Genomic DNA, 15,761 nt, shown 5'->3' on the forward strand with positions numbered 1-15,761 from the left:
TGTACGAAAGGGTACAACCGGGATCGGCCATAATCGGGCACAAATACAATTGGAGAATACAGCACATTTGCTAAGCTGCTGTATTCTCCGGATTCGTATGTACCGATGGCGAAGCCATTCATATTCGGCTGCCAAATACGTACAAGCTGCTAGCATTGCACGGATCTGAATGATCTGTACCATGCTTCTCTGTGCCCGGCTATAACCAGTCCCGGGCTCATCGAGCCAGTCCTGGTTGCAGAAATACGGGGGGGGGGGGGGGGGGGGAATTAAATGGTGTCTCCATCTATTTCCATAACCAGCACCAGGCTCTTGGCCAGGTCCTATTTCCCAAAATATTGGGGGGCAAAAGGAGTTGGGGTCCTCCGTATTTTGGCAACCAGCACTGGGCTCAGCCAGTGGTGTCATGCCACAGCCGGGGACACAAAACATGTTCATGTTCAAAACATGTTCACCCTGGCCGGTCCCTGGGGAGTGGGGACCCCTCCAATAAAGGGGTTCCGCCTCCAGCAGAATCTGGGCCCAGGCCTGGGTTATGGGTGGTGGGCTGATGGCAATTAAAAGTGTTAAAAATATTAAAGTATTGTGTTGTGGAACTACAAGAACCAGCAAGCCTCCCCCACATGCAGGGAGAACCACAACTATCAGCATGTGGGGCATAATGGGCCTGCTGGTTCTTGTAGTTCCACAACACAACCAATACCTAAATAAAACACACATTAAAAGTATAACTTTAATACATAATACATACACACATATATATACTTACCAATAGGGTCCCATAGGCCTGTCCTCTTCTCTTGTAGAAATCCACAATGGGTACCTGTGAAAAGAAATGATACTCACCATCCCATCTGGCGTAGATTGCATCCTCTTCGGTCCATGTAGCATCCAGGGTGTAAAAAAAATAAACCGATTACACCTCCTCCCCGAGAATGAGGGAATCCCCGGTGAGGTCATTCACCAGCTCCTCCCTCAGCCAATCAGGAGCAGGCTCTGTGGGAGGTCCGCACCTTATTGAATTTAACATGGGCTTGTATGATACGAATTGGCAACTCAGCCTGAACGCAAGTGCCCTCGATGGGGTCATTGTGGTGCGGGAAACGTACTTCCCAGGAAAGCTTCACTGACACAAATTTAAAACAGCAAAAGATTTTTCATTCCAATTACACAAACAAAATACTGGTCATTGAAAAGGGGTACCATATACAACATCTATTCGTGAACCCGCCAAGCAACGTAGTAACAAATTTAAAAAGTCTATAAAATATACAAAATTCTAAAAAATAAAATAATTGAAAAAAAAAAACAAGCATGTGCTCAAAAATAGTCCAGAAAATAGTTACTCATAGTCCAATCTGTCAACGCGTTTCAGTCAATGTGAATTTTATCAAGACATGCTGGACTGTAAATCATAGGTGCCGATTTATGTTTTTGCTGCTGGGTGCTCAAGCCAAAAATATAGAGGAGTGGCTTCATGGGGAAGGGGTGTGGCCACAAAATAATACCAATTTATATTACGGAGCACAGTTGTCTCCAAAATTCAAATTACGGCAACAGAGTTCCACATACATAAATGCCCCCACAGTGCCGGTACATAAATGCCCCCACAGTGCAGGTACTCCGCAGACAGAATACACTCTTCCCGGCATACTGTTTCCCAGGTGGCGGGTCCGACAATGTGGGTGCTGCAGCCGCAAATTAGTAAGTTAATATGGTGGCCCAGCAGCGGAACTCTGGCCCGTGGGTGCTCATCAATTTCCGTGGGTGCTCAGGCCCTTGAGCACCCACAAAATCGGCACCTATGCTGTGAATCCAATATTTAAAGGACCACTGGCATATCACGGCTGGAAGTGAAGTAACTTCTGAAAGCACAAAAACGATTACAAAGATGTAGATGTGTTACTTGCCCTGCAGTAAATGCACCACCAGGTACAATAACTGAAAAGGATCTGTTTTATTCATAGAAATTGGGCTAAAAAAATCCTCTTTTTTTTGGATCTAACCAGCAGGGGGCACAAATGTACATAAACAGAAGGGGATCTAGACACAACATATAAAATGTCATAAATCCACTTCAATTAATGGACTTGGATAGAAAAAAAAATTGGATCTAGAGTTCTAGACACTTCATATAAAATGGGCTAAATCCACTTCAATTAATATACTTGGTACACAAAAAGAAGTGGATCTAGATAGTTAATTAGCGTCCTGACTGCTGTGATTGGCTGCTGATAGCTGCCTGTCACCTCACACAGGGGAGAAGGAGTAGCAGCGACCCAGGAGGAGGAGGAGTCAGGGCGGCCGCAGGGAGGAGGGGTGCGGGCTGTGTGTGTGGCTGGGAGGTGCCGGCTTTCTCCCACTCAGAGCCCGTGTTCAGTGCGCTGTGTTACGGGGGCCTCCACGGGCTGATCTCGCCTGCGAGCCCTATGGATTAGTTGGAGCTGTCGGCACACGGGATTCGCAGGAGATTCGGGGACCGCAGGCGGCACCATGAAGAAGCAGTTCAATCGGATGAGGCAGCTGGCGAACCAGACCGTGGGGAGGTGAGTGTGAGCCGGGCTGGGGTGAGTGTGAGCCGGGCTGGGGTCACAGCGGCTCCATACAGTGTGTCGGCGGCTGTCTCTCCACTTACCTCACTTCTATCCGTACTCTGTACCCCCCCTCACTTCTATCCGTCACTCTTTACCCCCCCCCCTCACTTTTATCCGTCGTCACTATGTACCCCCTACTCTCACTTCTATCCGTCACTCTGTACCCCCCCACTCACTTCTATCCGTCACTCTGTACCCCCCCCACTCACTTCTATCCATCACTCTGTACCCCCCCACTCACTTCTATCCGTCACTTTGTACCCCCCCACTCACTTCTATCCGTCACTCTGTACCCCCCCCCACTCACTTCTATCCGTCACTCTGTACCCCCCCCACTCACTTCTATCCGTCACTCCGTACCCCCCCACTCACTTCTATCTGTCACTCTGTACGCCCTCCTCTCACTTTTATCCGTCACTCTGTACCCCCCCCTCACTTTTATCCGTCACTCTGTACCCCCCCTCTCACTTTTATCCGTCACTCTGTACCCCCCCTCTCACTTTTATCCGTCACTCTGTACCCCCCCTCTCACTTTTATCTGTCACTCTGTACCCCCCCTCTCACTTTTATCCGTCACTCTGTACCCCCCCTCTCACTTTTATCCGTCACTCTGTACCCCCCCTCTCACTACTATCCGTCACTCTGTACCCCCCCCCCCTCTCACTACTATCCGTCACTCTGTACCCCCCTTCTCACTTTTATCTGTCACTCTGTACCCCGCTTCTCACTTTTATCCGTCACTCTGTACCTCCCCTCTCACTACTATCTGTCACTCTGTACCCCCCTCTCACTACTATCCGTCACTCTGTACCCCCACTCTCACTTCTCTTCGTCACTCTGTACCCCCACTCTCACTTCTATTCGTCACTCTGTACCTCCCCTCTCACTACTATCCGTCACTCTGTACCCCCCCCTCTCACTACTATCCGTCACTCTGTACCCCCCCTCTCACTACTATCCGTCACTCTGTACCCCCCCTCTCACTACTATCCGTCACTCTGTACCCCCCCTCTCACTACTATCCGTCACTCTGTACCCCCCCCTCTCACTACTATCCGTCACTCTGTACCCCCCCTCTCACTACTATCCGTCACTCTGTACCCCCACTCTCACTTTTAACCGTCACTCTGTACCCCACTCTCACTTTTAACCGTCACTCTGTACCCCCCCATCTCACTTCTATCCGTCTCTGTACCCCCCCATCTCACTTCTATCCGTCACTGTACCCCCCCATCTCACTTCTATCCGTCACTCTGTACCCCCCCATCTCACTTCTATCCGTCACTCTGTACCCCCCCATCTCACTTCTATCCGTCACTCTGTACCCCCCCATCTCACTTCTATCCGTCACTCTGTACCCCCCCATCTCACTTCTATCCGTCACTCTGTACCCCCATCTCACTTCTATCCGTCACTCTGTACCCCCCCATCTCACTTCTATCCGTCACTCTGCGTACCCTCCTCTCTCTGTTCTGTCTGTCACTCTGCGTACCCTCCTCTCTCTGTTCTGTCTGTCACTCTGCGTACTCTCCTCTCTCTGTTCTGTCTGTCACTCTGCGTACCCTCCTCTCTCTTCTGTCTGTCACTCTGTGTACCCTCTCTCTCTCCTGTCTGTCACTCTGCGTACCCTCTCTCTCTCCTGTCTGTCACTCTGCGTACCCTCTCTCTCTCCTGTCTGTCACTCTGCGTACCCTCTCTCTCTCTCCTGTCTGTCACTCTGCGTACCCTCTCTCTCTCTCCTGTCTGTCACTCTGCGTACCCTCTCTCTCTCTCCTGTCTGTCACTCTGCGTACCCTCTCTCTCTCTCCTGTCTGTCACTCTGCGTACCCTCTCTCTCTCTCCTGTCTGTCACTCTGCGTACCCTCTCTCTCTCTCCTGTCTGTCACTCTGCGTACCCTCTCTCTCTCTCTCCTGTCTGTCACTCTGCGTACCCTCTCTCTCTCTCTCCTGTCTGTCACTCTGCGTACCCTCTCTCTCTCTCTCCTGTCTGTCACTCTGCGTACCCTCTCTCTCTCTCTCCTGTCTGTCACTCTGCGTACCCTCTCTCTCTCTCTCCTGTCTGTCACTCTGCGTACCCTCTCTCTCTCTCTCCTGTCTGTCACTCTGCGTACCCTCTCTCTCTCTCTCCTGTCTGTCACTCTGCGTACCCTCTCTCTCTCTCTCCTGTCTGTCACTCTGCGTACCCTCTCTCTCTCTCTCCTGTCTGTCACTCTGCGTACCCTCTCTCTCTCTCTCCTGTCTGTCACTCTGCGTACCCTCTCTCTCTCTCTCCTGTCTGTCACTCTGCGTACCCTCTCTCTCTCTCTCCTGTCTGTCACTCTGCGTACCCTCTCTCTCTCTCTCCTGTCTGTCACTCTGCGTACCCTCTCTCTCTCTCTCCTGTCTGTCACTCTGCGTACCCTCTCTCTCTCTCTCCTGTCTGTCACTCTGCGTACCCTCTCTCTCTCTCTCCTGTCTGTCACTCTGTGTTGCCTCACTGAATTACATTGGGGTCTCTGTGTACCCCCACTTAGTGACTTATATTGGTCACTCACCCCCTCCCCCATACCTGTACATTGTATGGCTAAATTAATTCTTTAACCTAGAATTGCAATCCATGGTTCCCCCATCCAATTCCCTACTTGAACTGCATCACATTCTAGTGAGACAGTACTGCTGAGGGTAATTGCCTATAAACAGGGCGTTTACACACAGGCTAGTGTGACACCACCAGTAATTAACCCTCCCTGCACCCAGGTGCTTACATGACATTACATTCTTTCACCGTTAATAACTTGGCACAATATTATTTTTTTCTTTTATTTACTTTTCTTGATACCTCCTGTTGTAATGATATCTATCTATCTATCTATCTATCTATCTATCTATCTATCTATCTATCTATCTATCTATCTGGATTTTTAACCAAGTATATACTATGCTTATCACCAAGAAGATCTATATATAGGGGTATATTCATGCACTATATCACACTGACGCGCTCCCTCGCTCAGCGGTCTGCGCTCTGTCACACTCCCTCACCCCGCGGCTATATAGGCATTGATGGAGAGCAGTGCCGATAGCTCACTGTCAGGATTTAACTGACCCCCCCCTCCCCCTTCACTCGCCGTTCCCTCCTCACTGTTTTTTTTTTCAGGGAGGTGGAAACGGCAAGTGCGGCCTTCAAAACTGCGAAGCTCGCCACAAAATGCAACGGGCTCACTGCATTTATGAGTATCCCCTTAAACTGCGAGATTCACCGCTTTTTAAATGCAAAGAGTCCTCTGCATTTTGTGGTGAGCCCTGCCATTTTAATGGCCACACTCTCCATTTTCACCTCGCCGAAGGGAACCAGTGCGGTGGAAACGGCGAGTAAAGGGGAGGGAGTTAAATATTCTGATGGCGAGCTAGCGCCACTGCTCGCCGACAGGGGCGTTAAATACCCCTCCAAGTCTATTGTGCACTACATACTGTACTGCCTATTTCTATAGATAGCAGTGACCTAATCGGGAAGCGTCATGCTGTGTATTTGCTGACATGTCGCTTCAGGAACGGACTGTTACAGATCTTATTTTCAGAGCCACTTAATATACAGGTTGGAAATGTTGTCATTGGGCCGTATTCAATTGTCCTATTACGCCCGATCTCCTCTTGTCTAAAGTAATATGAAATCAATGGCTCTAACTGCGCTCATTGCGTTCCGGTTTAAACCTGACCAAACGAATAGACACACCGCAAAAAGTTTTGTTTAAATGTTGAAATGGGCGACCTTTCATTGGATTTTAGCTTACCCCCCCCCCCCCCAGCGAGTGCGAGCTGAAATGCCGCTAGGCAGACGCTTCCGGTGATATGTCCTCGGAACATGTGACTTGTGTGCAATGCAGCATTCCCGTAAAAAAATAATAATAAAAAAAATGCTAAATATCAGCGACTGTGAATTAATGGTATGTGTTGTAGAAATAACCGCATCTTAAGTATTGACAGCTGGGATCAGCTGCGTATACAGCCATTGCGGGGAACAGTCTGTTGGTCATATAGGGCCTTATTCTAGTTCACTCTTTCTGCCAAAATCCTTCTTAGATGGACAAAACCATGTGCACTGCAGGGGGGTAGATGTAAAATGTGCAGCGAGAATTAGATTTGGGTGAGTTATTTTGTTTCTGTGCAGGGTAAATACTGTCTGCTTTATTTTTACACTGCAATATAGATCTCACTTTGAAGTAAAACCCCACCCAAATCTAATTCTCCCTGCACAAGTAACATCTGCCCCACCTGCAGTGCACATGGTTTTGTCCATCTAAGAAAGATTTTGTCAGAAAGAGTGAACTAGAATAAGGCCCACAGTTCTAATTGTGGGTGGTCCGGAGTGTCCACGCTGACTGGTTCAGTTCATGTAATCATCTGTCCATTATCAGGTTTGGTGTTTACCTTGGGAGGGAGATCACTTTAACCAAGCCGATCACCTGTAAACTGCAATAATCAGCCTCAGTGACTAGATGTAAACTACCATTGTGGCCAAGTGGTCCAGTACTCCTGTCGATTGGTGTTGGGCCAAGCAGCAGAACTAGCCAATCAGAATAATGTTTCAGATATATATTTTTTAAATGTATCCTTGTATTGCAGTAAGGTTGTAGCCGCTGGATGTAAAATCCTACTTGTCGGACAAGAATTCTTGGAATGTTGTTGGAATGTTCTCTCCATCCTTCCATGTCCTGTTAATTTTTTTTCTTTTGTACTTCCCCTCTGCAAGTGGAAATGTTCTAAAAACTGGGACATGTTACCTCACAGCCCCTGTTGCTTTCAATCTGGAGGTGGCATTGGGGGCACTGCAGTATTCCATAACACATTATTTTACGGGATACATACAGATGCTGGCGCTCGGAATACCAACGCTGGCATCCCTATGGAGGGAATGCCAAGTATTAATATTATTATTATTAACAGTTTGTTATATAGCGCACACATATTCTGCAGCGCTGTACAGAGAATATTTGAATGCTCACATCAGTCCCTGCCCCAGTGGAGCTTACACCCTTTTTTCCCTACCACATGTACACACACACACAGACATTCTAGGGTTAATTTTTGTTAAGAGCCAAATAACCTTCCAGTATATTTTTGCTAGTAATACCATTACACCATCCTTACTGCCCAAAGTATGCCAACCTTCCCCAGCCCTCCCCACCGCGCTGCATCATAACCCTAGCTTGATTATTTTTATCATCTGTAATTTCATGTTATACTTTTTTTTATTATTTTTATGCTAATGTTATTTTTATGGGGAAAAAAAAAACTTCTGAAAATGTTAAGCGACTTAAAATTTTTTTTTATTCTAAGACACTGATAAAGACTTTTTAAAGATTGTATTTTAAAGAATGGAAGTAGAAAATACAATTTGGAGTACACTTTATCACTAGGGCCCAGTGAATTGGCTGGCACTTTATTTTGTCCTCCGGTGCCTACTGCGTCATATTGTGTACGTGATATCCGCCGTCAGGAAATATGCGGATCCTTCTGATTTCAAACAAAATTATTCCCAAAATGTAGGCAATAATAGAAAGCTCTGAGGTACATTATGGAGCTTAGTAAGATCCTTCTAACCATAATAAAAGGCCCATTAAAGTGAAATGGAAAGTAGCTACTGGAACTGGACTTAAGTGAGCAGCTGAATTGATTTGTTCAGCAGGTTTGTGGTTCGTGTGTCTATCTTAATGAGTACTACATGCTGCGGGTCCTGTCCCTTAGCTAAAGAACCCAAAACGTACAAAAATGCTAACCACATGTCCGCTCCGTAACACAAATCTGTGTGTTGAATTGATTACACTTTGTGTCCCATTGATCTTGTGAGCAGTTCCGCGATGGGTGAATTGCGTCAAAATAAACCTTGAAAATCAACAAAGAAACATTTGCCTGACAGAGATAATGTGAGGAATTCTCTAATAACCATTAAGCCGCTTTCATTGTACATGATCTCATGCATGTCCAAACTATGGCCTTCCAGCTGTTGTGAAACTACACGTCCCATCATGCCTTGCCACAGTTTTGCTATTAGGGAATGCTAAAACTATGGCAAGGCATGCTGGGATGTGTAGTTACACAACAGCTGGAGGGCAATGGTTCGGACATGCCTGATTTCTAGCTCTAACCAACTACAAAATAACACGGCAAAGTCTGGCTTGTGGTAAAATACTCCTCAAAATTAAATGAAAGAGAAAATAGAGAGAAAAAAATTGATACATATTTCAAAGGAATTTTCAATGAGAGATTTAAGGCGCTGTCCTTTGTGGGACACTGCAGGGTTGGTGTCCAATGTAGAGCGTGCTGCAAGCTGTCTGTCAAAGCTTACAGGTGTTCAGAGTTCTTTGGTGACTCAACCGTTCACATTAATGGAACCAATATGAACAGTCCTTTTCCTGACCTGCAGAGAAGCAGGGATTCCTCACCCCTGGGGTTGCCGACATTACCTATACGTAGACTTTGTATCTCTTTAAATCAAAGAGCTCATGTTCTTCTGTGGCTGATTGAAACCAGGTTCAATGCAGGTTTCAATTCAGACAGCCACAGAACTTGTGTAATTCATGTGTTCCAGTTTAAACGGATAGTATGGTAAGGCTACTAATACCCCTTTTACATCGCCGCAAAACTCCGGGTCTTCGGCGGGTCAGACCTGGGTCAGCGGCGGTGAAAATGGGACACGCCGTGGGGGGTGCATGGGGGCTGGGCTTGCCCCCAGTGCAGCGGTACAGGTGCCGGCAACGTCAATTTCAAGCGGCGGCAGGGGGCTGCGGGCGGTGTAAATGGAGCAAACGCCGGGTCGCACCCGGCTTGAAGCAGGGATAAAAAACCCGGGTACGACCCGGCGTTTTTGGTGTAAAAGAGGTATAATATATAATATAATGTATGTATGTGTATATATATATATATATATATGTGTGTGTGTGTGTGTATATTAGCTGAGACTTTCATTTTCAAAAATGGCATGCCTATTTCCTGATTGGATGATGCGGCCTTCCAATCGGATGCTTCGTCCAAGTGGCGCAGTGATAAGGTCAACGGCTTGTTCAGTTATGTTGTGTGAAGTCCATACGGGGAAGGCTTTGTGCTAAAAGAGTGGTTATGTCTCTTTTATTCTTTATTAAGACTCTATAACTAGTGTTGTACATTCACAGTGCAAGTGACTTTGAGAGTGTAACGCGGTGCTGCTGAGATGAGTGGAACAGTTGATTTTGCTAAAATAAGAAATGTTTACAGTAGGGACTTTGTGGGTGGCAGCATCATTTGGCCTCAGCTGAAGGCAGAAACTATTCGTACTTGTCCTTTACTGATCTTATACATGATTTGGGGCATAATGTTGCATTTGTATTCCACACAATGCATGTGTTCAAGGTCTCTTCATAGAATCACAAGTGGCATTCGCTCAACTTGTAGATCTTTTAAAATGTGTCGGTGAGTAACGAAAGCACCTGCCGGGTGACCTGGAAAACGTGACCTGTGTGGGAAAGCGTTTGAGACCGCTGCACTAGACGGCACCTGATTTGCGGTGGTTCTGCAGAGGTGGTCGTGTGCGATATAGGAATAATATAGGCATTTATTGCAAATATTATGATTCGTTTGAGTCACGGCACACAGGAAACCTTTTCTTCTGGCTTACGGTCTGAAATAAAAAATGCTTTGTCACAAAATCCCCATGAAGGGCCGTCCTGCATATTTCTGCCCTGACACAATAGTACTCTTTAATGCACAAACAAGCTCAGCCTGTGTGTTTGTTGCCATTTTGGGAAAGTGCTGATTCGGGGACATTTTCTGCTTATAAACAGTAACTGGTAAATGCAAGGCTCAGTTACTGTAACCCATTTTGGGAAATGCTTCCTTTTTAACTCCTTCATTGTTGGTGTGATAATAGTAAACAAGGTTATAATGTACTATGGGAGGGGTAGAGATCTTCTGTTATCACTTCAGGAACCAGCTGGCCTAGAATACAACCTTGGTTCAACCCAGTGAGAACCGTGACTTATTTAATGACCAGAATTGTGGAGTATTCCAAAAGGGCATTAGTAGGGGTTATTGGTGTGGAGGGGTGAGATGTGCATTTGTTTTAATGAAATTCAGAAATATGGAATGACCTAAAAACACAATGCAGTATTGATAAAATGAGAATAAGTAACTGAAAGTTCCCTTGATAGTGCATAGTTCAGTTATATAAAAAGATGAAAAAACGCTCCTAGGGCAGTACTGTATAATATACTGTAAATCATAAAATAGATGAAACCATACTTCGCTGCTCCTACTCTTGGAGGGGGTTGTGGGCGGTTTGGGGTGGGCTTCCTCGTCACTCCACCCCTGCTATATAGTGCTAAAAAAGCAAGCGCTGTACTGTGGGGGAGGGGCTGCAATGAAGCAATTCAGAGCAAATCATGTCATTGTATCGATGGCTATCGGTGTAGTCACCATCGATGGTTGCCATTGATAGCGATACTGCAACCAGCGATCGCTGGTAATAGTGTATGTGATGGATGACCATCGATAGATTTAGTCATCCATTTTATTTGACGGACTGGCCCATAGGCCAATCAGAATGTGGGGGCATGGCTTCGGGGTTGCTGGGGGGCGGAGCTATGCTCTGTGTCCCAGAACCTTAAAAAAAATGAAAAATCTGTTCTGCTGTGCCATCGATGGAGGGAAACCATCTGGTTTCCCCCATTTATGGCAAAAGTATTCGACATTGGCCATAAACCATTTGATGAAATGTCATTGTATCCCCTAGGACCACCCACTTATATGCTATTGGGGGAGGGGGGCTGGGAGTGCCACCTGATTTTAGGTTTGCTTGACAAATATGGCTTTAAATCGATGTACTTGTCATCTTTAGGATGAAACTGTACACATGACATTGACCAGATATAAAATAACAATGTATTTAATCAAGCAAAAACATATAAAATATCTCAATGGGAGATTACAATGAATAAAAGTACATAATAGTTCCAGCTAAGCAATGTTACCAGAAACAGGCATGTAGTATAAAGTTTTTGAGATTCGAATTTTCAAAACTTCAAGCTGGGTACACACTGGGCAATATATCATTGATGATATTGTTAACAATACTGTTTGCGTATTGTCCAGTGTATACAGTCAGTATCGCCAACGATGCGCATGTCTGCATCTTATTAACGACCCTCCCCTCCCACTGTCATCTTTATCATCAGCAACTGCATGTTCGGAGCGGGTGACATCACTGACCGATATCGTGAGTGATATCGGTCAGTGTGTATACACTATATTGTTCTCCAGTGGGAATTGGTCCAGTGTGTACCCAGCATCAGTCAGGGTATTATCTTGATTTGGGCTCTAAGGAGATACCCCCTCATTTCGAGACTATTGAAGTTTCATCCTCAGGGCCGGCAAGAATATGTACCGCCTTGGCAGCGCAGGAGCTGGCCATTTTGTTTTTCGTAGACCATTATTTGTGGAAATTCAACCATTTCCAAACCACTATTTGTGACTATGACATCACTGAGGCATAAGCCCTCAGTGATGTCATGGTCATGAATGGTGATGCCATTCGTTCTTTGTGCGTTTTATAGCCTGTATTCATTTTTTTTTTTTTTAAATCATTAGATAACTTCGCCTTTAACTGCAGTACGCCTGTTTTATATATAAAAGCGGAAGTCCGTTCCCAGATGTTTCACATCTGTGTCGTAACATAACTCAGGTATTTATATCCTCCCTGCAGCCGAAGGGGTGAAACATTTATGTTTAATGATGACCTTTTATAGCGGGCAGACTTGAAGTATTTCTGGGAAATAAAACCAAACCACATTTTTATACTTAGATTGGGGTATGAATCACTATGACATTTAAGGCAAGCCAGGCCTCTTGGAAGTAAGACGTTACAGTAGTAGATACACTGGGAAGTTGTACGCACTCATGGGAAACATGCCCATCATATGACTACATAAATTGCTTATTTAAAGGAGACTTCCTCTCAAGATTTAGTTTTGGTGGAGTACGTTATATTATGAGAAATCTAGTTATCTGATGAATGCGGGTCCATCTTAATCTGGATGGGACTGTGGCTGCTTTCTTCTTTACCACCAGTCTCTCTGCTTAACACCCCAACCCTTAGAGTCTGATTAAAACGAAGTAGGAAAGCCAATCCTGGGCAGCGCGCCCAGGATCGAGCCGGCTCAGGTGGGCTGTGTTGCCTGCGCAGCGTGTTCTCTGACCTCGTCACGCTGCGCAGAGCCACACTGCCAGGGATGGGAGAAGCCTGGCAGTGTCTGTCTAATCGGGTACCGGACGGGGTCCCGACAGTCGGGATCCCGACAGTCATTAACCCGATGTCGGGATCCCGACTGTTAAAACACAGACGGCAGGGTTCCCGACGGCTGTCGACTATTTTCCCTCGTGGGGGTCTATGACTCCCATAGAGGGAGAATAGAATAGGTGGCGAGTGCAGCGAGCCCGCAAGGGGCTTTGTTGCGCTGGCCACGCTGTCTGAGACCAGGCAGTTGGGATCCCGACGTCGGGATAATGACTGTCGGGATCCCGACTGTCGCTGAATCATACCACACCCGTCTAATCCCAGGATTACAAGCTCCAAACCTAGGATTGAAATCCCAGCGTTTTTGGGGCCAAATTTTGTGACACCCCCCCCCATCCCGGTATTGGCCACCCTCTTTGGAATTAATCGACAGTAATAGCAGAGAGGAGATGAACAATGGCACATGAGAATCTTCATAGGTATGTGAAAAACTGTAGGACAGGGTTTGGCCATAAGTGGTCCTTATGGACTCTGAATAGACTGTTTTTCCAGATCTCCTAATCAATGCACAGGTGTGTTCCTTAGCATTCCTCCCTACTGCCCCAGTATTCAGGGACAGTACTGCTGGGAAGTTGGGGACAGGACATTCTCATCGCTGTTCTGTATAACAATGGTTCTCAACCTCGGTCCCCAAGTACTCCCAATAGTTCACGTGTTCCAGGTTACCCGGCAGGTGCACTCAATACTTACTGACACATTTTAAAAGATCCACAGGTGGAGCTAATTCTTTCATCGGTGATTCTGTGTGAAGACCTGAAAAACATGAACTGTTGGAGTTACTTGAGGACCGAGGTTGAGAGACACTGCTGTATAGCATTTATTCACAGTGCAGTGAGAGCCTGGAGACCACTCTAGGAGTGCATTCTGATGAGCGAAAAATGGTGCGTGTGGTGAGGCCACATCCCCTTTTTTGGTTGCAAATGCCTATGACAGTCTGGGACTGAATTTAAAAAAATTTGAGAAGTTATGCATTGCTAATTGGCGTATTTTAGTAGATCCACGGGACAATGGTGCTATTGTCATACGTTTTCTTGAAATAACCTAGGTGGTTTAAAAATGAGGAAGGGAAGGGAAAAAGTTTCTTCGTTGCATTGTATATTTTTATTTTAAGTTTATGTTTTCATGTCCCCGTCTTGGCCCCGAAGCAGCGATCAGATCACAGATGCATACAATGGCTCAGCAGGATGTTGGTTCACTGGGCAAAATACCAACACAGATCTTGCATCTGAGTGCTTTTATTATTTCATTAAAACTTTTTACTGGCGTGTGTCCCGCCTCTTGGCATGAAGTTTATGCTCTATAGGAAACCTTAGGCATTAGCGATAGGGAATCCGCCTGCCAGGGTGCCAGTCACTTCCTAACGTCTAATGTACAGCTAGCGCGGCCTTTTAGCCAGGATCAAGTTAGTAATTGTTATTGTGGGGAGCTGGAAAGTTAGTTTTAATTCTAGCAATCCTTGTAGTTCCTCCTTTCTGCCTGGGGTGTCGCTGTCTGCTGTGGTACTTCAAGAACAGTCTGGTTTGTATCTCAATGTTGAGATACAAAAGAGACTGTTGTAGAAACACCACAGCAGAGAGTGACACCCCAGGCAGGAAGGGGGAACTGCAAGGATTTTTCAATGAGCAGGGTGCTAGAATGAAGACTATAAAAGTATGTATATGGTCTGCTGGAGTGTTGGGGCTGTTGAGTGATCCCAAAACGTTCGGTAATGTCCTCCCTTAGTTTTCGAGGCCTGTCTTCAACACTAGCTAGCCGTAGCCACTGAGAGCATGCTTTACGAGTCAGCTTTTATGCCCGTATAATTGTGAGCAATTTAATAAATAATCAAGTCATCGATGATGTCAGTATCTATGGACTATTTCTGTCCCTATTCAGACCGGTAAATTATATGAAAATAGAACTGAAATCCAACTCACTTGCAAAATCTAAGATGGCCTCCTCCTGATGGCAGGTGACCAAGTTCCCCTGGATCTATGTTCCTTTGTGACAGTTTTTATCATTTTATTGAGTAAAAGATCTCTGTCTAGTTAATAAACTGTGGTTATAAGTTGGCATCACATAGTCGGACTTGAACATAGGAGGTATGCGAAGGTGTTTGCTTTTCTGTAATAACTGAACCCACAATAAAGTCGATGAAACGCTGTATTCCAGTGTTTTTCAACCAGTGTGCCGTGGCACACTAGTGTGCCTTGAGCTGTTCTCAAGTGTGCCCCCACATCTAGAGATGCCCAAACCCATTTACAGCCACCACCAGTTCAACTGTTATTTACTGGTCTCTTCTTTTCATGTAGAGGGCCACTGTATTTTATTTTTGTTATTTGTGGGGATCAGTGTGATTGTTTTTAATGTGGGGGCCAATAGGTTTGTTTTTTTCCTGTGGTGGCCTATGTGTTTTGGCCTGTGGGGATCTTAGGGTGTGCCTTGGCAATTTTAAAGTCCTATTTAGTGTGCCGCAAGGTAAAAAGGTTGAAAATCACTGCTGTATTCTGTCCGTCCCCCTCCCCAGCCATCATTGTACTGTGGTGTTCTAACATAACACCAAACTGGTTTCTGTCGCACCAGTAACAACCAGTTACTGCCAGAGGTCGGGAAAATGACCATTGCAGCTGAAGAAAGGAAAGTAAAAAGCAGATTGTGAGTGAAAGGGAGGGAAATGAAAGCTCTACAGGAAAAGGCTTTTTAGTGCTCAACATTATTCTGCCTCTGTAATAGGCTACAAGTGTTGAAAGAGCGAGTGTGGCATAGCACACCGTCAGTAGGGATTCAGGCGGTCATTAGTCCGATGTCGGAATCCCAACTGCCGGGGCTCAGACAGCGGGGGGCGAGCGCAATGAAGCCCCTTGCAGGCTTGCCACGCTGTGGGC

The 15,761-nt window shown here is 46.0% G+C and overlaps 1 protein-coding gene across 3 annotated transcripts in view; it reads left to right on the forward strand.

Annotated features, from left to right (window-relative positions):
* Positions 1-2,286: 2,286 nt before the first annotated feature.
* Positions 2,287-15,761, forward strand: part of ARHGAP17 (Rho GTPase activating protein 17) — a 116,930-nt gene continuing 103,455 nt past the window's right edge. For all 3 annotated transcript variants that reach the window (XM_083152916.1, XM_083152917.1, XM_083152915.1), the window contains exon 1: positions 2,287-2,546. In XM_083152916.1, coding sequence (XP_083009042.1) covers positions 2,494-2,546 — 53 coding nt within the window. In that variant the 5' untranslated portion in view covers positions 2,287-2,493. The remainder of the gene's footprint in view (positions 2,547-15,761) is intronic.

Source organism: Crinia signifera, chromosome 7, assembly GCF_055691185.1.
Source record: "Crinia signifera chromosome 7, ASM5569118v1, whole genome shotgun sequence".
In the NCBI taxonomy this organism is placed as follows: Eukaryota; Metazoa; Chordata; class Amphibia; order Anura; family Myobatrachidae; genus Crinia; species Crinia signifera.